Source organism: Xenopus tropicalis, chromosome 2 (assembly GCF_000004195.4).
Source record: "Xenopus tropicalis strain Nigerian chromosome 2, UCB_Xtro_10.0, whole genome shotgun sequence".
NCBI classification, from domain to species: Eukaryota; Metazoa; Chordata; class Amphibia; order Anura; family Pipidae; genus Xenopus; species Xenopus tropicalis.
This window is the reverse complement of record NC_030678.2, coordinates 57,785,503-57,808,328: the sequence shown is the minus strand read 5'-3', so window position 1 is coordinate 57,808,328 and position 22,826 is coordinate 57,785,503. Positions and strand designations below refer to the sequence as shown.

General features: G+C 38.1%; 1 protein-coding gene across 3 annotated transcripts in view; it reads left to right on the top strand.

The window, feature by feature from the left end:
- LOC116408821 (cyclic AMP receptor-like protein A) overlaps positions 1 to 22,826 on the top strand; it is a 262,366-nt gene that overhangs the window by 54,718 nt on the left and 184,822 nt on the right. For all 3 annotated transcript variants that reach the window (XM_031896805.1, XM_031896806.1, XM_031896807.1), the window contains 2 exons: positions 12,048 to 12,104; positions 12,627 to 12,687. In XM_031896805.1, coding sequence (XP_031752665.1) covers positions 12,048 to 12,104; positions 12,627 to 12,687 — 118 coding nt within the window. The remainder of the gene's footprint in view (positions 1 to 12,047; positions 12,105 to 12,626; positions 12,688 to 22,826) is intronic.

Genomic DNA, 22,826 nt, shown 5'->3' with positions numbered 1-22,826 from the left:
TGTAATTGGGATTGCTTTATTAAAGAAAGTGCCTTTGAAGCTCCATATCAAAGCAATAATCAATGGATTATCCCTGATTTGTGGTGCACAGTACTATGTGGGCTGGCAAATTGCATGATCAATAGTCCAGACATACATGCTTAATACTATTTGGGTTAGCTAACTGCTTTATCAATTGTCCAGGCATGCCCGCATAAACTGGTAACTGAAATAAAAAGTGTCTGAAAGCCTTTTGTAAATCAACAAACTTGGATATTTTTTCATCTGCCCTTTATTTTGAGGACCACAAGACAAGAGTTTGGATAAGGGTTTGGGTGGACTTTGAGTGTGATCTGGTGAGTTAGGGACATGGACAATAAATATGGAATGTTGGGGGGGTGGGGTAGATTTTAGCAAATGGCTTCTTACTACAGTCTAGCTTTGATCTGCATGAGTTCTTATAGATTATTATGCCTAACATTAAACAATAGCAACATGTAATAAAGGATCTGGCAGATGCAAGGTAGGACAAATTAGATGTCCATACTCTTAAATACCAGTTGCTAAACAGTCCACTGATGCAGGTTATTTTTCAAGAAATAGCCATTTTATAAATGCATTACTTAAACAACTGATAAATGACGGGACAGACTCTGACATTTTTTAAAATATGCTGTTTGTGGTTTGGTGTTTTCATAAAAGATATTGCTCTGTGAATGATCTTGCTCTGGAAAGAACATTAGCATAGCTTTCAACATACCATTCTGTAACTGATTACATCACATGCATTTTAATTTAGTTTTATTTTATAGTCACGGGCTTTATGCTTTTATAGGCAGTTTTATTTCATGGGTGCAAAGGGCTAGGAATTCATTGCTTAATAATGGTTATGTACATGAAATACTGGGGTATTATATTATAGGGTCAGTAGTCATATTCAAACAGTAATAGAAGTGTCAGTGTGCTGAGTTCAACATACAGAGTTCTAAAAACATATCGATATAATCTCAAAGTGGCTTGATTATCATTTTTTCCTATTTTATTTTATTTTTTGCCCATTTTCTGTTAAATTGATGCCCACTTTAATATGGTAATGCAAAGGTAATTTTGATTATTCTTTCAATGCAGATGCCCTAATAGAGTGTTGGATTACTGAAATAACTTCTTGTGTGGCAATATACTTTATTTTTTTAATGTTATTTTGTATTTATAAGGTCAAACTCCTATTCAAGAGTTAGAGTTAACAGCGTTACTTTATATTCCTCTATTTTTAGGTTTGTTTAGGAAAACCGTTTCTGGAAATGTATTTTGAATGGAAATTGCATTTAATTACAATTTGTTTTTTTAGATTCTCCAGTCTCCAGTCCTATTGTATATGCTCTCAATATCCATACAAAACATTGAAGCTTTCTTTGTAAAAATGCAATTTAATAGTAATGTAAAATTCAACTTAAATTTGAAGAAAATCTTATTTTGTTGCTGCTGGAACCAAGCTGATCTTCTTCCCAGCCACTGTTTTTTTTTTCTTCTAAAATATTTATGCATTTGAATCCGGAACTGTTTTATTGACAATGTTATGCCTGTATTATAACATGCCTTTTTTATCACTAATAAAAAGTTTACAAAAAAAAAAAAAAAATATTTATGTACAGTCGACAACATATTTTTAAGTGATATTGGCATATTCCAGTTTTTTTTTTATAGAATTGTGGCACTATTAATTTATAAAGCATATATATGTATTGGACCAATAAATCTCACTTTATTGCATCCTACTATGCTCTGTTGTCCGTGAGTATTCATCATGAGAATCCTGTGCCAACACTTTTCCCGTCTATTCCAATTTTTGCTGCTCTGGCACCCAGGTATTGCATTCAAATTTTGGTGTGCTCTCCATTCTGCAATTTTATATATATGTGTATATATATATATATATATATATATATATATATATATATATATATATAATTTTACCAGCTTGGACACAAGAGAACCCTAAAATTAACAGCAGCCTGGACCTAGTGGTAATTCCAGAGTTTCAGTAGCAATATGAATCAGGTGCAATGCTGCAGAATTAATGATATTGCGTGTCTGAAGTGTTTCCATTTGTATACAAAAGCAAAAGGGAAATGTATTCTTTAACATGTGCACAATTTGCCAAAAGAGATGCTAATTTGCATCCTCTTCTTACCAGTGGGCTTCTAGGACTTAAAAGGGCCACATGGGCATAAATAAAAATACATTTCTGTATTTTATCAAAGAAAAAATATAGAGAAGGAGATGGGTATGAAGGCTGTGGGACTAAGATGGTGGGCATAAGAGAATGGGAGAAATAAGCAGGGGGCCTTGTATTGTATTTTAAACCAGGGTTAAGATTTTTTCCTATGCTCTACTCTAGGAAAGTTAATGTATTGTGTGACTATGAACATAATTGTAGTTATAATTATATATAATAAACCTTCATAGGAATAACCTTTGGCACTATGTTTAACTGAACTTTTTATTAAATAAATAGAATAGAAAATACATAGAAAGGAAAGCCCTGGAGATTTAAGCGTAGGGGCTGCATGACAAGGGATCCGAATAACCAGCAGCCAGATTACACTGGTTTATGTTTAGAGATTGGCAGAACCAGGTGCAACTGTGATTAGGTAAGAAGGAAAGAGTTAAGGCAGGAGAAGGCTGGCCTGGGGAGGGGCGGAGAAAGAGAGGGATGTGATGTCAGAAAAGCATTCACTTCCTTATCTTCTGAGCAGGTAGAAACATCCCACCCACCCTGCCTCTTTTTGCATATTTTGAGAAATGTCAGGAGTTTCTCTTCTTTTGGTTTTCATATTATCTATTAATAACTGAATGTTGAATTTTACCTGAATGCATTTTTATATTGTGCTTTCTGTATCTTTATATGGTATAAACTTGAGAGTCAGCTTTGTGTTTAATTCATGTTAACAACGATTTCTTGATCCAGGGAATGTTTCCGATTGCCCAGGGGGTCAGGAAGGAATTTTTTCCCTCTTGAGGCATAATTGGCACTAGCTTCAGGTTGGGTTTTTTGCCTTCCTCTGGATCAAAATAGTGGATATATGATAATATATTTTAAGTTTTATTTGTCACAGCAGCGGTAGGACCTTGCCAGAGTACTGCACAGGTCATTTTAGCAGAGGGAGAAAGGAGGTTCTCTCCTGTGACTGCACGGTGGATTGATAGATACAGACGCTACTACTGCTTGTGCTAGGTGACAGCCTGCTTGGATTTCCTATCATCGAGACACTGCAGATCCAGGACCGGCAGCAGGGCTGCTGAACTTCTCTCATGGTTGGTAATGCAGCTCCTGCTGGTAGCAGAGTTTGGGGCCATCCTCTCTGTAGGTAGAGGCAGTCTAATACTCATTCAAGTCTTCAGCGAGGAACGGCAGAGCATAGTAGCGACCTCTTATGGAATTATGGCTTTAGAATATTGCCTTGGGTTAGGCTGGCAAGGTCCTATTTATTTGATAAAATGTGAATAAATGCTGTGGCCATTTTCTCCACCTCTGTCTCCTGGTGTTTCATTGAGATATGTAACAAGGGGGTTCAGTGGGGTGCCTCAAGGCGAAGGGTCACTTGAGGAGTCCCCTTGTCATGAAAATTTGATGAAAATATCAGAATGGATATACATGAGAGTAATCATGCTACTGTGTGTCAGTTGTTTTACTTTTAAAATAATTAAATGATTTTGTATAATATAATAATGAATATAATAAAAACATAAGATTTTTCCAAACATTTTTTTAATAACAGATGGGGATTTTACATTTCACATTATAATATGACAGAAAAGGTTGCTCAGTGTTTTAAAGAGGCAGTATACCCGTTGTTTAACACAAGTTCTATGAATAAAGCTTGTGCTAAACTTTCTTTTTGCCTAGAATTAGTGGAGTAAGTTTAGATTTTGAATTATTAATTCATTATTTTTGACTTGAATGGATATAAAATAACTTTGCTGTATCATGCTTTAGTCTCAAGATAAAATTAATTCATCATACTGCCACTCTAAAAGAAAAACAAAACATGTTAGCAGCGGTCTGAAGCTTGTCCTGCGTATGGGACTGCTGAGCAAGCACAAATATGAAAGCCCAGCTGAGTATGTTTGATAGCTATTGCTTTGAGATAGGAGGGAAAGGGGGGCAGGTTAGCAAATTACATCATAGTGTCTGGAAATTTTGCTTTTTAACAGTCTGTTTGGATCTTTTGGCCTTTATGTGCTGTGTAAAGCTGTTCGTAGAAAAAAATGAGACAAAAAAAAGAAAAATAGAACAAATATAAAAAGACCAGGTTTGCCTATATATAGGCATATTTTTATATTTTGAATTCTTATATCTGCTTTTAAAAGATACGGATTATCTTAGAGTCTAAAACACTGGCAGTTCTTTTATTGTAAGGGTTACAATTTTCAAAAGTGGTTAAACAAATTAAAAATTAATCTTTTTAGGTTCCTTATACTGGTGTTATGGGGACCGGGGTGTTACCTAAATTTATGGTAAGAAAATATTCCATGCCTTTAGATTAGAGGAATGGAACTTTCTTTTGAAGCAGCGTAGGTGGTTTTTCATGGTGAGGGCAGTGAGGTTGTGAAATGCCCTTCCTAGAGATGTTGTAATGGCAGAGTCTGTTAATGCCTTTAAAGGGGTTGTTCACCTTTGTACAACATTCACAAATCATTCACATTAAAAGAACAGAACAACCTTTGCCATATGTATAGTTAACAAAAATGTGCAGCTGAAGAAATATTCACCTCAGAATCATCCCTCTGCTGAGCCTTCACTTCTGCACAGACCCTGTGCTGTGGATTTTTTTAAAAATTATTAAGTTTTGCAAAGATTTCAAGCCTGGCATTTTGAAACATAAAACTGTGCAATATGTGCTTGTATATATGTGGGGAAGTGTATAAGTGTACAAATCTAAATTCTTAACCCCATTCCTATAGCTAAAGTTGCATACAATTAAATAAGATACAATTAAATAAGATAGCTGAAAAGAAATCTTAGTCTGGCTTGCGCTTTAAAACCCAGTGGGTGAGCTTTAACATATAGGGTATTTCAAGAAAATGGACATTTTAGGGGCTAAACTGAATTGCCCTTCCAAGATTTCCTCTGGTTTGGCCTGACCTGTTACACCCATTTAGGGTGGCGTGTAAAATTTTTCTTAGAATTCTAGATGCACTGCTCCTCTGCTGCCGTGTAGTGGATGACTGTGGAGGCTAGCTGGGAAAATTTGTCCCATTGTCCAGATAGGGAGAACATATCCCAGTGAGGCTGAATGTTAATGGAAAGAAAAACACCATCATGAAAAAAAACAGACAGCTTTTGGATGTATTTTTTTTTTTCTTGAGCGTTACCTTAGGATAAGAAATTAAGTTTTTCTTGATTTGAATATATATTTTTTGAAACCCTAAATAGCTGCATTTATTTAAAAAAAAAAAAAAAAAAAAAATGAATACCAGAAAAAAACTTGTCGAGTGAAAGCTATTGAGTTTCTATTGAAATCAATGGGAATTATCTTGCAACTTTTACTTATTTTACCAGTTTATTAGAAAATTCAAGATTTTCAGCCTTATTGAAAATGAATGGAACAATGCTCTTGAAAAAAGCACCATCCAATTTCAAGCAAACAGATTCAACAGGATTAATGTTCTTTTGTGGTTCCTTCAGCCCCTTGAGCAGCATGCACACCTTACTATGGGAGAGCTTACTGCCAGATCATACCTCTTTAAATTGCAGGTGAGGCTAATCAGCTCAAATACGTGACTAGGCCAGTTTAATTTGCAGTGTGGTATCTGAACTAATTTTAAATCAAAGCATTTGTATTGTTTGTAATGTCTCTGAATTTGAAAGGCTTTTTACATTCATGCAATAATAAGCCTGGGGCAAATCATCCCTCGTGCAATTTTTTGCACAAGTTTCTATGTATAAAAGTTGCTGTTCAAATTATATAAGTTATGAAAAGGAGTTTCATTATAGTGTTATTCCCCTCTTAAACACTTGAGCTGTCAGGAGGTACATAAAAAAAAAAAGAACAAAAAACATATGTCAGAAGCTACTGGCTGCATTGTGCTGAAATTGCCCTATTGACTTAAGGTGGCCATACACGTGGCGATCCGACGATGTTTCGTACGACCATCGGTCGCACGAAACATCGTAAGATCCGCCACACACCATTCAGGGCTGAATCGGCAGGTAAGGAGGTAGAAACAATAGGATTTCTACCTCCTTCTGCCGATTCAGCTCTGAAGGGAGAATTTTGGTCAGGCGCCTTCTATGGCGCCCGATCAAAATTTTCAAACTTGTCCGATCGGCGAGTCGTCCGATATCGGCAGCTTCCTGCGATATCGGTCGACTCGCCGACATGCCATACACGCACCGATTATCGTACGAAACGAGGTTTCGTACGATAATATCGGTGCGTGTATGGCCACCTTTAGACTGGCCTTAGACTGATGCCACACAGTGTATGCGAAATATCGCCATACGCTCCTACCTGTGCATGCACCTGAATGAATGAAATATGCTCGGGTACAGGCACATGTAGCCTCCGAGGATTGTGAAGTCTCGCGTTTTTTGTCGGATATCGGCTACATGTGCCTGCACCCAAGCGTATTCCATTCATTCAGGTGCAGGCACAAGGTAGGCGAAAACTACAGTAGCGGGGCATATTCTTGGCAATCTGTTTTTGTCTTGCCGAGAATACGCCCGTGTGGCATCAGCCTTATGGGTCCTTCCTGTCCTTAATAATGAACTGTTTACAGCTGTCAAATGTTTCACACCAATTAAATGAAAGGTGCAGGTAAGAAGATATTCTGTCCTCAATATCAGCATAGGAAGATTTTTCAAAGTAAGGCTGATGCCACACGCGGCGTAGGGCTGATTTTTTTCGGCAAGCAGAAAAACGCGTGCCCAAAATTCAGCCCTACGCCTGCTACTTGTGCCTGCACCGGAATGAATGGAATACGCTCGGGTGCAGGCACATGTAGCCGATATACGCACCCGAGCGTATTCCATTCATTTGGGTGCAGGCACAAGTAGCAGACGTAGGGCTGAATTTTTGGCAAGCGTTTTTCCGCTTGCCAAAAAAATCAGCCCTACGCCGCGTGTGGCATGAGCCTAAGAAGGCTTTCTCACTTTAGTTTGGTGGCAACAGGGGATTTCAGGTGGGCTATAGATAAATTGTGGACGGAGCACAGGAACATCCTTTCATAAAATATCACTTTTATTCAAACAATTAAAACCATCACGGAGTTAGGCACCCACAGCTTTACGCGTTTCATGGCTTCTCGCCACTTCACCAGGTAGCTTCTGATGAAGTGGCGAGAAGCCATGAAACACGTAAAGCTGTGGGTGCCTAATTCCGTGATGGTTTTAATCGTTTGAATAAAAGTTATATTTTATGGAAGGATGTTCCTCTGCTCCGTCCACAATTTATCTATATTTCACTGAGTTTTGCCTGGATCGGGGGCGTGTTTGAGACGTTGCAGCACGGAGTACCTAGTTGCAGTTCAACCCATCTGGTGAGTGCTCCCTTTTTTTTTTTTTTGCTATTTCAGGTGGGCTAGATGCTTATCTAGTATTAAATATGGCTATTGAATATTTATTAGTAATTGATTTATCTCCTTTTTGTTTGCCAGTTTCTGGTTGAAGAAAACCCAGTCTACACTGGGTTAAGACATAATGGGCCACATTTAATTTTATGAGAAATGCTCCTAATTCAATTTCAGGTGCAATTCAATGAGAAAAACTTATCTCGCTGTTTATCACATGAAAACTGTTGAAGTCTTTGGAAACAAAACTGGAACTGAATTAGGAAAAAATGTTTATTTCTCCTAAGATTAAATCTGCACATAAGTTTTCATGAGATGAACCATTGGGAGTCTGGCCCAATATGTGACAATATCATATTTCTCTGTTAGTAAATATGTTTTTCTAAATTGTGCAATATTTATTTCAGCCTTCTTTTCTATGGTTGATGCAGCAACTTATCTTACCTTTACTGTACAGATGCTATTATTTGGCCCTAGTTTTTAAGATATCAGGCTTAGATTTAAATGAAAAGCAGTAGATAACATTTCCCTTTACTTTTTAAAGGAAAAATATAGCAATTAGTTAACAATATGAATCATACATTTAACCTTCACTGTTTCTACCATGCAGCAAACAGTTCTTTGAATATCACTTGGTTTTCACAGAGCCTACTTCTTTCCTCTCTTCTTCAAGCAAACAGTTACTCCAAGCCTTGCAGCATCCCAGCTGTCTTGAACCAAGAAAATAAATCCACTAAGCCATATATGTTTTTATTTGTATGCATAATTCAAAAGTTTTAAATACTTTCTTTTTTATTTAGTAAAATTCAATGAAATAGCCTGGAGGGTTTGCATACAAATCCAGTATCAATTTTATAAGTATAAGCTATTCAGGATCTTTAAGTCTAAATCCCATAAATGAATGTATTCTTTTCCGTTGAGTGACTGTATGTAATGCATAAGTAATACATTACATTTTGCAATTTTACATATTCATTTTTTTTAGTAATATTTTGTACTTTACTAATAGGGGGGCTGCCTGTCCTTTCAAATGCTAGGAATGTAGGTATATTTGTTTTTTTTTATGTGCATGCTGACCCAAAACCCATGGGACCAGTGGATTGACCTGAGAGCATCAGATCGATTTGGGCGACCATGGCGAGTTTGGGTTGGGTGTGGGTCGGAGGGATGGGCAAGTGCACTTCTAGTCTCTTACAATACAATACTATGTACTACCAGTACTTATTTTTCCTTGGCTAGTGGTGACTGCCTGATAGTGATCACAACTCTAAAGTTTACAAGCAAAGGAGAGCAGCTGTGTTCAGAGGGGCAAGATATTGGCATGAGTTGGGTGCAGGTCCTACAGTTGCAACATTTTGCAGGTTAGGATCATGTGCAGCTTAAGGTTTTGTGGCTTAGAGTCGGGGTCTGGTTAAGGATTTTCTTACACACAGATCACTAGTACTTTTGTAACATTGCATTAGGGCTGTTATTTATATAATTTGTAATGCTAAATGGTACAGATAATACAGTACAAAATTACCTGTTCTATATACAGTTGGCACATTGGCTGAAGGCATTCACATGTGGGGGTTATGATGGAAGCTATACCAGTTATGAATAGGATCGCAAAAAAAGGCGTGAGTACACATCCTAAATTCCAAGAGCAATGGGCAGCTGATCTAGGTAGCTTACTTGATGAAGACTTATGGAATGAAGTGTATGAAAATATCACAAAGATCTCGAGTAATAAAACCATCGCTAGGTGGTACATGACACCCCAAAAATTGAACAGGATACAGAGTAACTTGCCCCGACATGCTTCAGAGGATGTGGAGGGGTAGGTACATAATCACATGTAGTGGGAATGCCCACAAGTAAAGAGAGTGTGGGATTCAACTTTAACTCCAGAGCCACAAATAGCCCTACTCAACCTATTCTCCCCAGATGTACTAAAATGTACTAAATTACTGGTAATCAAAATATCTTCAGCGGCTAGAATCTTGGATAGCTGTAGAGGCCAAGAAATAATGGTAACTGAATCACATTGAAATGAAATCTGAAAAAACTTAAATCACATTGCTGATGAATAATAAGGTTAGCAAATTCAAAGAAATCTGGCAACCTTACATAAATAGGCACCCAATCAGGACAGGTATAGATTGGGAACTTTGGCGGTAAACGCCAAAACGCCACTGTTCAGCAACTCCACTGGGTACTCTTTCTACACACGAGAAAAGAACTGCCCACCACTGCATTGCATTATGTATATCTTTATTTGTTTATTGTTTAACTGTTAAAAATATTTTATCACATTGAAACAACCAAATTAAGACTTCTGACATAAGCCACAATGTCAGGTGATAACTTATTGCGCAGGTTTGATTGCATGTCTTCCTATCAAACTTTGTAATGTACAGATGTCAGATAATGGACTACTGTAAAAAATGTTCACTTGGTTGTACAAAATGTATACTTAATATGCCTGGCTACTGTGAAATAAAAATCTTTTCAAATGAAAAAAAAAGTACCTGTTCTAGTCTGCCACAAATCCAAATCTTGGGAGAAAGTATAACAGTGCCCAAGGGGCCCAGTCAAGGAAAACCTAAATGAGAAAATGTTAATTGATTGTCCCAAACAGTATTAAAATGTGGCAGGGAGAATGGGGCAAACTCTCACAGTATGTAACACTGATGTACTTATGTCATAAGCCAGCCAAAGGTTAAGTATGTTGTGTAACTCAAATGGAAAAAAATCACAGTTAAATCTCTTTTAATTCCAGGTTGTTACACAACAAAATGTGATAAAGGTGAAGACTTATAAAATAAAATGCATTGTATAAAACAATTGCAATCTTGAAACTACTCCATTTAGCTGATTGTGCTGTTTATAAAAGGTGTTTATTCTTATTTAAGCCATACTGGTGCCAAAAATTATGATAATTCAGCAGTCACTGGAAAAAAAATCAGATTGCACAAGTGCAAAAAAATGTGGACAAGTGCAAAGTTATGCACTTTGGTAGAAATAATATAAAGGCAAACTATCTACTGAATGGTAGTTTGTTGGGGGTATCCTTAATGGAGAAGGATCTAGGGGTTTTTGTAGATAACAAGTTGTCTAATTCCAGGAAGTGTCATTCTCTGGCTACTAAAGCAAATAGTGCTGTCTTGTATAAAAAAGGGCATTGACTCAAGGGATGAAAAAATAATTTTGCCTCTTTATAGGTCCCTGGTAAGGCCTCACCTTGAGTATGCAGTGCAGTTTTGGGCTCCAGTCCTTAAGATGGATATTAATGAGCTGGAGAGAGTGCAGAGATGTGCAACTAAACTGGTAAAGGGGATGGAATCTTTAAGCTATGAGGTTAGACTGTCGAAGTTGGGGTTGGTTTCTCTGAAAAAGAGGCGCTTGCGAGGGGACATGATTACTCTGTACAAGTACATTAGAGGGGATTATAGGCAGGTGTTGTGTTTTCCCATTAAAGCGATCAATGCACCAGTGGCCAACCCTTTAGATTAGAGGAACGGAGCTTCCATTTGAAGCAGCGTAGATGGTTTTTCATTTTGAGGGCAGTGAGGTTGTGGAATGCCCTTTCTAATGATGTGGTAATGGCAGATTCTGTTAATGCCTTTAAGAGGGTCCTGGATGTGTTCTTGAACAAGCATAGTATCCAAGGCTATTGTGATAGTATAGATTGGTAAGTAAAGTTTACTTGGAAGAATTGAACTTGATGGACTTTTTTCAACCCTATCTAACTATGTAACTATATGTATGCAGATTGGCATATACATACATATATATAACTTGAGTCATCATTTGTTTGATGTTCTGCACGTTGCTCATAGGGAAAAAAAGCCTCTTTTCATTCATTGGCTGATATAACCTATCATGTATTGACTGCCTTTGTTCTGTGTGTGAACACAATGTACTACATAAACCAGAGGGCAATCCTTATTACGTAAAATGGCAGTATTTCTGGATAGCTTTATCCAATGGAACATACCATTGGAAACTTATTTCACCTAAATTTAATGGCATTGTCTACTTTGCCAATGCAGGGCTGAGAGAAGCAGATGTGTTTTAGAGAGTTAGTTACCCACCTCCAAGACCTGCTCCAGGGGGACATGAGAAGGTTCAAAATAAAACTTTAAACTTCAGTATTAATAAATTAACATTTTGTGACTTCTGTGAATGTCCGTTGTGTGTTTTCTTAAACATTTCTGTTAACTGCCCTCATGGAATGAAACATTCTGGATTTACTGTTTTTTTCTGTCATCTGTGGTGTGGTAGGCAACAATTCTGCAGATTCTCAATATTAATTTAAATATTTTAACTACCAATTAGCAAGAAATACCATAAACCTTCAGAGTAAATTGAATATCTGACATAATCTTGCATTTTCATCATTCCGCTAATGTGACTTATTAATTAACTATGACTTCTTTCTATGATTAATGAAATATGATGCTGGTTATTTTTAATTACCTTACAAATAATGGGCATTTTTTCCTTATTCACAGAGGATGATTCTGAGCTTGTCTTTGGCTGCTTTATTTGACAGCATTGCTTACGTCATGGTAAGGTTTCTTCTACTCACATGTACCTTTTTTACTTAACAGATTTGCTAAGGACCAAAAATATATCTACCTTGGTATAGTCATGATTACTTGACCATGATCATGATTACTTGACCTCAACTGAGGCCAAATCTATGTAATAGGCAAAATAGCCACTAGTTAAAGTCACTGCCTCAATGCTCTATTCAATAAAAAAACTTGTTAGCCTGTTTATTTTGCTAATGCTGTCATACTACAGGTGCACTGCTGTTGCTGTCAATGCAAAAGCAGTTCGCCATAGCAGAATTATAATTATAAGATATAATTAATGCTTATTGGAGGCAAAACAATACTACTGGGTTTATTCAATGTTTAAATGATTTTTAGTAGACTCAAAGTATGGCAATCTAAATTACAGAAAGACCACTTATCTGGAAAACCCCATGATCTAAGCATTCTGGATAACAGGTCCCATACATGTATACTTTCGGCCAAATGGACAGTTATATGTTATATAATTTATTTTTATCTTTTACTTTGCAGGGGGAAGTTTTACCAGATGGGGTTCTTTGCAATTTTCAAGCCTGGTGGCTGACATTTTTTGGTAAGTCTTAAAGGAGAAAGAAAGGTGCAAATAGAAAAACACACCTACAGTTTTATATCTTTCTTGCTGACTGAACCGCTAGTTTGCTTTCTAACATGATTAATCCACCTTTCAACTGAAGCAATGTGCTCTGGCTTGCAGACACCATGTTTAGATTCCATCTCGTCACTTCCTCCTGCCACCCCTCTCTAGCAGGCATGCACTGAATTTAGTAGTCAAAAATAAAAGTGCTGTTGGAGTCAAACTATTACTCTTCCCATAATAAATCTTTACTGATCGTTCGTGATGTTTGGGTGCTGAGCATGTGTAGAGACTACTCCTGCACAGCCCTGCTCTGTTCAAGAGTTGTAGATCTCTAGCTATAGCAAGTGGGGGTGTGCAGGTGTCTGTGTGCTGTCACGGCAACAGTTGGGGTGCAATCTTATAGGACTTTGAATTTGCCATGCAGACTTCTAGAGTAACGGATCGCCTCAGCACAGTATGCAAATTAGAAAAAATGTATGTCTGGGACAGCTCTGGAATGCAGCGCACATGCGTAGCCCGGGCAATCACTTCTACAGGAGAAACAGTATTCAGCGAATACAGGTAGCTGATTCTATGCTAGCACTTTGCTGTTTCCCAGACAAAATATGAATATATATAATATATGGGGCAGCGCTGGGTAAATTTAACCCATGTTGTTCAGAGACTTTCCTTCTCGTTTAAACACCCTCATCTCTCCAACAAAAAGTATGTATGATAGCAGGTCTTTTTCAGGTGCCATTTTACTTCTGCAAATTATCAACTAAAGTGAAAGTAACAAGAAAAAGAGTTTTAACAAATCCATATATTCACAATTTTAAAATATATGCAATTCTTGCTTTTTCTGGGTGATTTTAGAAGCTAGAGTAAGAGTGTCTTGTTTCAGCATGGTCACTGAACTTTAATGTCCCACAGAAAAACGTATGCATCTGACAGCTTGATGCATTACACCAGGGGTCCTCAAACTTTTTAAACAGGGGGCCAGTTCATGGTCCCTCAGACTGTTGCGGGGCCGGTCTATAGTTTGGGAGAAAAAAAAAAACATCAACAATGTCATTTAAAGTGATTATTATTATGAAGGGCAGAGAATGGCATTAATAATTTGGACACCTACATTTCAGCTAAAGAAGAGCCAATGCGTCAGCGCGTAACGTGGTTAACTGCCTGTAATTGTGAGGCAATATATTTACAGAGGGTAACACCATTGTTAATCGTCCTGAAACATTACTACTTATTTCTGATCATAGTTCATTTTAGAAATTTGGATTTCATTTAGCTTTACCGTTTTAATGTGGCTTTGCTTAATTGTGAGCCATCTATTATTACACCTCTTCGTATGTGCTTCAACAAGCTTTGTATTTTACACATAAGCCTGTTTGAATAAATCATGGCAAAAGACATAACATGGTAATATATAATATGACAGAAATGTCTGGAATTTCCAGTCTTTGCCTTAGTTGGTATAAAGGTTTTCCAGTGGATACTTCTTTTTTTCTTTGCTCTGCTCAGCGCGTCACTGCGTAGTGCAGCGCAATACGTGGACGATACCGCGGTACGCGGCGTTACATGGCAACGTGGTGACACGCTGGGACAGTAGTAGACAGAGAAGACTGACTGCTGCTCATTTATTCATGCCTCAAACTACGGCCCGCAGGGGCGGGCCGGGAAATTGCACGTGGGGGGCCGCATCTGGCCCGTGGGCCGTAATTTCAGGACTCCTGCATTGCACATTTTGGATAATATAGAGTTTAAAACCTCAAAAGTATGTCACTTTTTGTCACAGTTTTATAAGGGAAACTGTGACATCACTCCTCTACATAAATCACACCTGCATTTGCCTGGAGACAAGAGGTTTGGAGGGGGTGGGGGGGGGGGTGGTGTTGCCATGCCAGCCAGCAATATTTGGTAATACATTTTTCTGAAATGCAGTAACTCTGAGGCAGATTAATAATTGCCTAAAATTACTTATAGAAAAATACGTGTGGTTAACAGTATATTTTCTATTATGGAATTTTTTTATTTAATTAATTGTTTCCCCTGTTATAAAAAAAACATTTTCCACATACCCTAACAGAATGTAAGCATTTTCCCACAGCCATTTCAGCTTTGTTAAATGTAAGAAACAAAATTGTTAGTTTCTCACCATGTTTGTAACTCCTTCTGAAAAAGAGACAGTTGTTGCTGAATGCTTTCAGAAGTGGACATTCCGTTATCCAAACTAATTGTGTTCTGGATATTGTGTGGCCACTACATGCAACCTCTTGAATCAGACACCCTAAACAGGTGTCTAAATCACCTTACAGGCAATCTGGCCTGGTTTACAGACTTTAGATGAAAATGTGGGTCCATCATGCTCTAATTATTTTTAGACCCTGTCCCTCCCACGTGGGGCCTGCTTTCTCTGTAGTTATGCCACTCTCATTAACCATTGTTATCTGAGCATGAGTGGTACAGTACTGTGGGCACTTTTTAGGAAGTAACTTCCTGCGCTTCCTAACAGGAGCATCAGTCTGCCAACAAGCTAGTGCTGCCAACACGAAGAAGCACAGCAAAATGCAGGCATTGATAAACTGCATCCATATTTTACACTTTGCACCTTTTCCAGGGCTTTTAAAAATGAGATCTTTGTTTTATATATAATATATATAATATAGAGTCAGCAATACACATACACACAGGCGTTAAATCCTATGTTTGTTGAGTTGGTGTCATGGTTAACTAATGACAATAAGGAGCTTTAGAACTAATAGGGACAGCTAATGTTGACGGCACCAATTTATGGTTGCCAAGGGACATGAATATCAGTTTCTCAGCTTGGCATATAAACATTAAGGGGAGAGATAGTATCTACACATGGTTTGGCTTGAACATCACTAACGGGAGAAAGCATTGATGTGCTCATAGACAAATACCGAAATCGGGGCCGAGCCCTATGGTATGTAATTGGCAGACTGCCGACCGGCACAAACGGTAAAGATAGTAATTTCGGACCAATTGGTAGCTCTCGGTAGCGGTAATAGGTTTATGACTTCAATTTGCTTAGTATCCCTGATTTAACTTTTAGAATAACACGGAGAACTATCCTGGTAAAACACGGATAAGGCGCCTTTAATATTAAATGACTCGGAGGGTTGTGCGGGTTAAGTGAACATACCACTGGCCAGTTCTTCGTACCACGTGGTACTGGACATGATATAGTGAGTTATGATACTTACCCTCAAGTTCAGAAATACAGCCGATTTGATAGGGCAAATTCCGCTTATCAGTAGTTGTATATACACTATAAAGGTGATCGCTTGGTAAGCAATAGTTTGACTCGCACAGCCGAGTTCCGAAATATAGGCCAAACGGATGTGTATCTATTTGTAATACCTACCCTTCACCTACGTTGTAGTGACAAAGTTCGCTGTTGGTATGGATATGGTATAGTGAACTGACTTTTACAATACTTACCTTCAAGCCTTGAAATATAGCCGATGCGATAGGGTAAATTCCGTCTACCAGTAGTTGAAATTACATTCTAAAGGTGACCGCCTGGCAAATAACAGTTTGACTCGTATAGCCGGGTTCTAAGACAAAGGCCAAACTGACGTGCATCTATTGTAATAACTATTCTCCACCTACGTTGTAGTGATAAAGCTCGCTGTTGATGTGGACATGCTGCATCTATGCGAACTGTAACTCACTCAAATATTGAGTTAAGTGTGAATGGTGCATGGTTGGTTTAGACTCCTGAGGTATTATTGAGATTAAATCTCTACTCATCCTGGATATTGTCGAATCTTTTCCAGCACATGCTGCAACTTACTAACTGATACAGTGTGATACAATTACATGTCCCGCTGTAACAATCATGATGAAAAAATCCCTATCTGCTACATGATTATAATGTTGCAATATAAAAAGTGAAATAGTTTCAATCTCAACAAACATAGGATTGTTTCCTTTTTAACCCTTCCATTCCTTGTGTGTGTTGTTTTAACAAATTTTTTAGAAGTAATTTAATAAAGTATAGTTGATTTTATAATTTATAAGGAGTGCCTTGATCAAGTGTGTGCCTTTCTTGTTTACTTAAATTAGCAATACACAGCAGACACATCATGCAGGAAAGCTGCTTTTTGAATCTGACAGTGGCTTGGTAAGGCACCATATACCCCATTTTATATGTACCTCATTTTTATATATATATTTCATTTGGAATAGCATTTCCTGCTGTTACTGATTAGTTTTTCTCTAAAATTGAATAAAACTTGTTTAGGGTTAGCTTAGCCACAACTGCATAAAGCATTTTTGTACAATTACTAACACTATAAAAATCTCTTGTGCCAGATGTTTACTTTAAAATATGCATCCTAAAAATATCCCTTTGTTGCTTTATTTGTATGGGTTCTATACTTTTAACATGGCCTCAGCCAGTATGTGAATGTACATATCTTTCCTAAGCTGCTACATTCAAATTAAGAATTCTAATTTAAGCAGCCCATTCAGTTTCTGATTTTATTTCTACCCTCTTTTAAACCAGTGCCGCTGTGAATGGTCACAGATTGCGCTCAATCATGTGTGACCATGTATTGTGTACTAACCACTGGGGACTGCTCGAGATTATGGAAAGGGGAGCATGGAATTGGCACTTAGACTTTAACAGGCTAAAGTGACAATATAATGGAAGATTTATAAAGCTGTGTGTAACTGGAAATGAATTGGAAAAAACATTAAAGCAATGAAACTGTTTCAGGTTCATTCGCAGATGCCTAGGCTCAGCTTCCTTTTTTTGTATGTAATTTAAAGATATCAAATTAAGAATAGAGAATACCACATTTCTATGCATAGTTTATTCCATGAAGGTTACTGCTGGACCAATATTAGGATACAGCATATGGGGCATTCACCCTGGTCCCAGTCACCATAGTGGACAGAGGAGAAAATGCGTAATACTTGTCAGATGCTTTCATTGAGAATAGCATTAGGGCTTTATGACCTATTCTTCTGAAGGTTTTAAAACATAAAAATACATTAGGTGTGGAGACAGTGATATGCAGTGCAGGAATGGAATCATGCAGAGATTATGTATGAGGGAGCACAGTGCCTTTATAAACACCTGTGCACACATGACTTAGTTTCATACACTTTGGGAATAACACACAAATTACGGTACTTAGCCTAATGCCATTTGGGGCTGATTCTTGACCTGCGGAAAAGCACAGGCCAAGAATCAGCTCCTATGCTGGCGTCAGCTTTTTTCTTTGACTGCCCCTGGGACTATTGTGTTTGCCTTTGTGCAGGCACATGTGATCAGTACTGGAAACGCAGTGAATATAAGGATACGCAAGAGTTTGCTTTTCAGCACCTGGGCAAATTCAGTGGTTCCAGGTACAGGCAAAGAAGAAGGCTGATGCCAGTGTAGGGATTGATTCTCAGTCTGTGTTTTTATGCTGGCTGAGAATCAGCCCTTTGTGGCATCAGCCTTAGGGCACAAAAGTAAACACATCAGATAATAATGGTCTAGTCCTTGGCATCCTGTATATGGCACTTTGGGCACTTTGCAAAAGAATATTGAACTGCAACTTCATCTGCTCCTTTTTATTTAGTTGCTTCCAACTTGTTGCCCTCCAGCTTTTATTGTACTGCAACTACCAAAATTCTCTAAAAGGTTGTGGCCCCAGCCATTCTCCATTAGCTGTGGCCCCCTCTTTCCCCTAGGTTTCTGACCAGGTTAAGATTGGCATTCTTGCTAATAAAATTATCCCTACCCACATTACATGGCAAAAATGCTTCTGTGAATGCTGCATTCAGTTGCTGACCTGTTAGTGTTCCCTAGTTATCCCTACGGTACAGAAATTGGTCATTTTTAAAAAGGATTGTTAAATATTAAAGATAATTATATGGGAGTGAAATACGCTATACTATCCTCATGCTGAAGAGCACCAGCTAAGCAAAATAGCTTTGGTTAATTGCTAAGAACAACAGATCTAATAAAATGTGAAGCTGAGGCTAAAGTAGGAGTGATTCTGTGCAAATTGGTTATTATCTGGTTTAATTGCAGAACTGAGCTTCAACAACTCCGCTAGGAATATTGCATTCCACTGAAATCCCTGCTGTTCTAGGATGACATTCAAAGCAGCTTCAGCGCTCAGTGGCAGTACTATCATGCTAAGAGCTGAATATCAAAGAAGCCATAGGGGTTGATCGAAATTAATTTAGTACACAGAAAACAGCGTTTGATCGCAGTGGGTTTTTGCCATCAGGTGCTGTTCTGTTGAATAGTGAAAGGGCATAGAAGATGAGTCTTAAAGACATTTGCTTTTTTCGGAACTCCTTATGCCTGTTGCAGGTGCTTTTCAGAAAAAAAAAATATTGTGCCTACTTTTGGGGAAATTTACTGTAACTGTCAGACAATGAGGAAGTCAGTGTAAAATAATTTTGCTTCTAACATGGAAAAATAATCCCTGTTTATGGGAAATGTTTTCATTCTTTATTTTGATACTGTAGATATGAGTAAGAGCTTGCATTCTCTATAGACAGTAAAACAGCAGGCTAAAGGGCTACTTCACCTTTTAAGTAACTGTTAGTATCTTATAGAATGCCCTTTTTGTGCCAACTTTTTAGTCGGGATTTGTTTTTTTTTCTATAAAATAATGTTTTGCTTTTAGGCATGATTCTTTCTAGCTTTCAAATAGGGGTCACTCACTCCAGTAACCAGTGGCTTAACTATTATCGATTGGGCCCCCTGCAAGAAAGATCTTCAAGGCGGTCCAGGGAACACACGCAGTCACGTGAACACTGCCACCCCAACCTGGTTGGTCACCCATTAAGGAGTGGCGAGTAGCAAACTTTAGTGCACTGGGGAGAGGGACTATCATACAGCATCCTCTCCGACAGCCATGGGGTCTGCTGTAGTGTATTTATGCCACGGCCTGTAGCTGACTATTGCTCTGTAAATTGAATCCTAGCTACCACATCCAATCTGTAGAGCTGCTGAAAAAAGGGTAAATATGTTAAAAAAAAAAAAAAAAAAATCGCTAAAAATGAAGACCAGTTGTAAATTGTCTCACAATATCAATGTCTATATCATACTAAAAGTTAATGTAAAGGTAAACAACCCCTTTAATAGGCTGTTGTGTCCAAAGAAATCTATGCAAAAAGGCCTTAGATTATTAATGAGATTAATTTGTCCTGTAAACATATATTAAAATTGCACTGAAAGCTCTGAATTAAGGGAAGGCCATCTGCCATAGACTGAAATCATTCACATTTTTAAAAATCATTTTCTTTTCCTCTATAATTATAAAACAGTACCCAGCACTTGATCCAAGCTAAGATATAATTAATCCTTACTGGAGGCAAAACAATCCTATTGAGTTTATTTCATGTTAAATTATTTTAGAAGTCTTAAGGTATGGTGATCCAAAATATGGAAAGACCCCCTATCTGGAAAACCCAAGGTCCTGAGAATTCTGGATAAAAGGTCCAAATGAGTAATCATAGGCGGAGAGTGTTTTTTTTTTTTGTTTGGGTAGGATAAAAGTAGCCATACAGGGGCTGATTTAAAAGTTACAACTAATGGACTTGCAGGTTGAAGGGTTAATTACTGCATAAGGGCTCTGGTACACGGGAAATTAGTCACCCGCGAAAATGTAAATCGCCGGTGTGATGGTATACGCGGTGACGCGATCGCAAATCGCGCCGCCGCGTATGCCATCCCACCGGCGATTTACATTTTCGCCGGTGGGATGTCATATCGGGGAGATTAGACGCCCGCACCAAGGGAGATTTGTCGCGGGCGACTAAACTCCCTCGTGTGCCAGAGCCCTAAATGAAATGTGTTGGGAACTACTGCATTGATTTCTGATGAGCTAGTTTGTCACTACAATCGTGTAACTGTAGTTTTATCACTTAATACATTTATGTGAATGTATTAAGCTGCCCATACATATATTATCGTTTTATGCAATATTTGATGCATGTGTGGTGGATCGACGATCGACCAATATCAACAAATGCCTTGGATATTGGTTGTCTCGTCAAAGGGTGGGTCAAAAGATTTTGAACGGCGCCTGAACAAAAGCTGTGTTTAGGGCTGAATCTTCAGATCGGGGTAGAATTCCTATTGTTTCTACCTGATTGCTAGAGACTGTGACAATATATTATGTATTGGTTTCCCCTCCTTTTGGAATTTGTATTTTGTTACCTGGACTGTGGGATCTACACTGGTTTATCTGCATTAATATATTATATTACTACTTTATAACATTTAACTTGCCCTGAAGCTCCCCCTTTTATTTTTATTAGCTTTGTTCTGTAGAGGCTGGGTCTCTCTTTATATCCTGGTATTTGGGGTGGGGTAGAGTTCAGCATAGCCCCACTAGTAAATCAAGGTACAGGCCTTATGCTTAGAGCCAATCCCGTTGAGACATACATGACCTAAAGACATCAACCACTGTGTAGCTTTCGCAAGCATATTTCTTTCTTTGTGTACGCGCAACTCACAAGGAAGCAAAGTATGTACTTTAGTAGTTACAATTACTCCTAAATCCACCTTACAGTTTTTTGTTTTTATTTACTTTTATTTTTTTGAAGATGTCAGGCTGATTTGGGGAGCCTCCTCAAGCCTTAAAGGAGAAGGAAAGGCTAAGTCACTTGGGGGTGCCAAAATGTTAAGAAGTGAACAGGAAGGAGGAAGTGATTGCTGCTACCCCGGGCTGGTGCTGTTCTTTCCTAACAGGGGCACCAGCACGGGGTAAAAGGTAGGCGATTTAAGTCACTTGGAGGTGCCTAACATTTTGGTACCCCCAAGTGACTTAGCCTTTCCTTCTCCACTAAAGGAGAAGGAAAGGTAAAATCACTAGGGTTTGCCAAAGTGTTAGGCACCCCCCACCTCCCGTAATTGTAATTGCTTATCTTATACCTCGGGTTTGTGCCCCTGTTGGGAGAAAACCGCACCATCCCAGGGTAGCTGTAAACGAGCGATCCTCTTTCGCCTGTTTTGTTTCTTTGTGATCCCAGTGCAGTGTTAAAGTTCAGCTTTTCAATCTGCTGTGCATGCGCAAGCGGCCAGAAGACAAAGAAGGAAGAGGATCGCTGTGTAAGGTAAGCAATTACAATCACTGGGGGTGCTTTGTTTTTTTTACATCTTACAGCATAATTCATTTTTATTTAGCTATATATATAAAATATGCTGAATTCATTTATGATCCATTTTAAGGTATTTTTTTGCTGTAAGTGATGCCTGCAGCTAATTTATGCCTGGTGCTTCCCTGTAAGGTTTGCAGCAAGCCACCTATATTGGTTCTGTTTCTTCTTGGATCTCTCTGAACTAAGTGCTCTGCTGTTCATGTTGTACATTTTATCGTTTATTATATCATTTAGTTTGTAATCTAGAATGCAGAGAGTGGTATCTGTGCTATGGATCGCTCTTGTTGCTGGTTAATAAAATACTGCTGAGTTTTTAAATGATTCATGCAGAGGATTTTTGCCCAATGCCAGCCTGAGATAATTCCTTGATTTTGGTAGTATTAAAGCCATTTTTCACAAGTCACTTGTTATCCATTTTGGGATATTGGCATTCAGACACAACTTTTTATCGTGGTAGATATGCCAATGTAGGCCTTATTAAAACACCATCAAAGTGAAACCATTCATCCATGTGAAAGTTAATCAGTTTAAATCAGAAACAAATAACTGTAAGTAACAGGGGCAATGAGAAAAGGGTGGCCTTCTAAACCTGGCCATACAAAGAAGCATTTGATTGCTTAACTAGACCAAAAACCACATGGCTCTTTGCCAGACATGACCACCAAATTAGTTGGCCGAATAGGACTGATATGAACCTTAATTCCTCAGGCCTTCCTATATCTATTACTTTTCAGCCCAATTAATAATATTGTTATAAAGCATAATACCGGCCAGTTAACAACTATACCTGTGCATACCCTTTTTGTTACTCCCTTTAAGGCAAACCACATGGACTAGAAATAGAACTGCAGAGTGATCAATAAAAACAGTTAAAGTCAACATCCAATTCTAATAAAAGACTGCACAAATTAGTTTGTTGTGAATTGTTATAGCTTTCCTAAAACATAATCCATATATAGCTACAGAAAAACACCTGTGTATTTGGG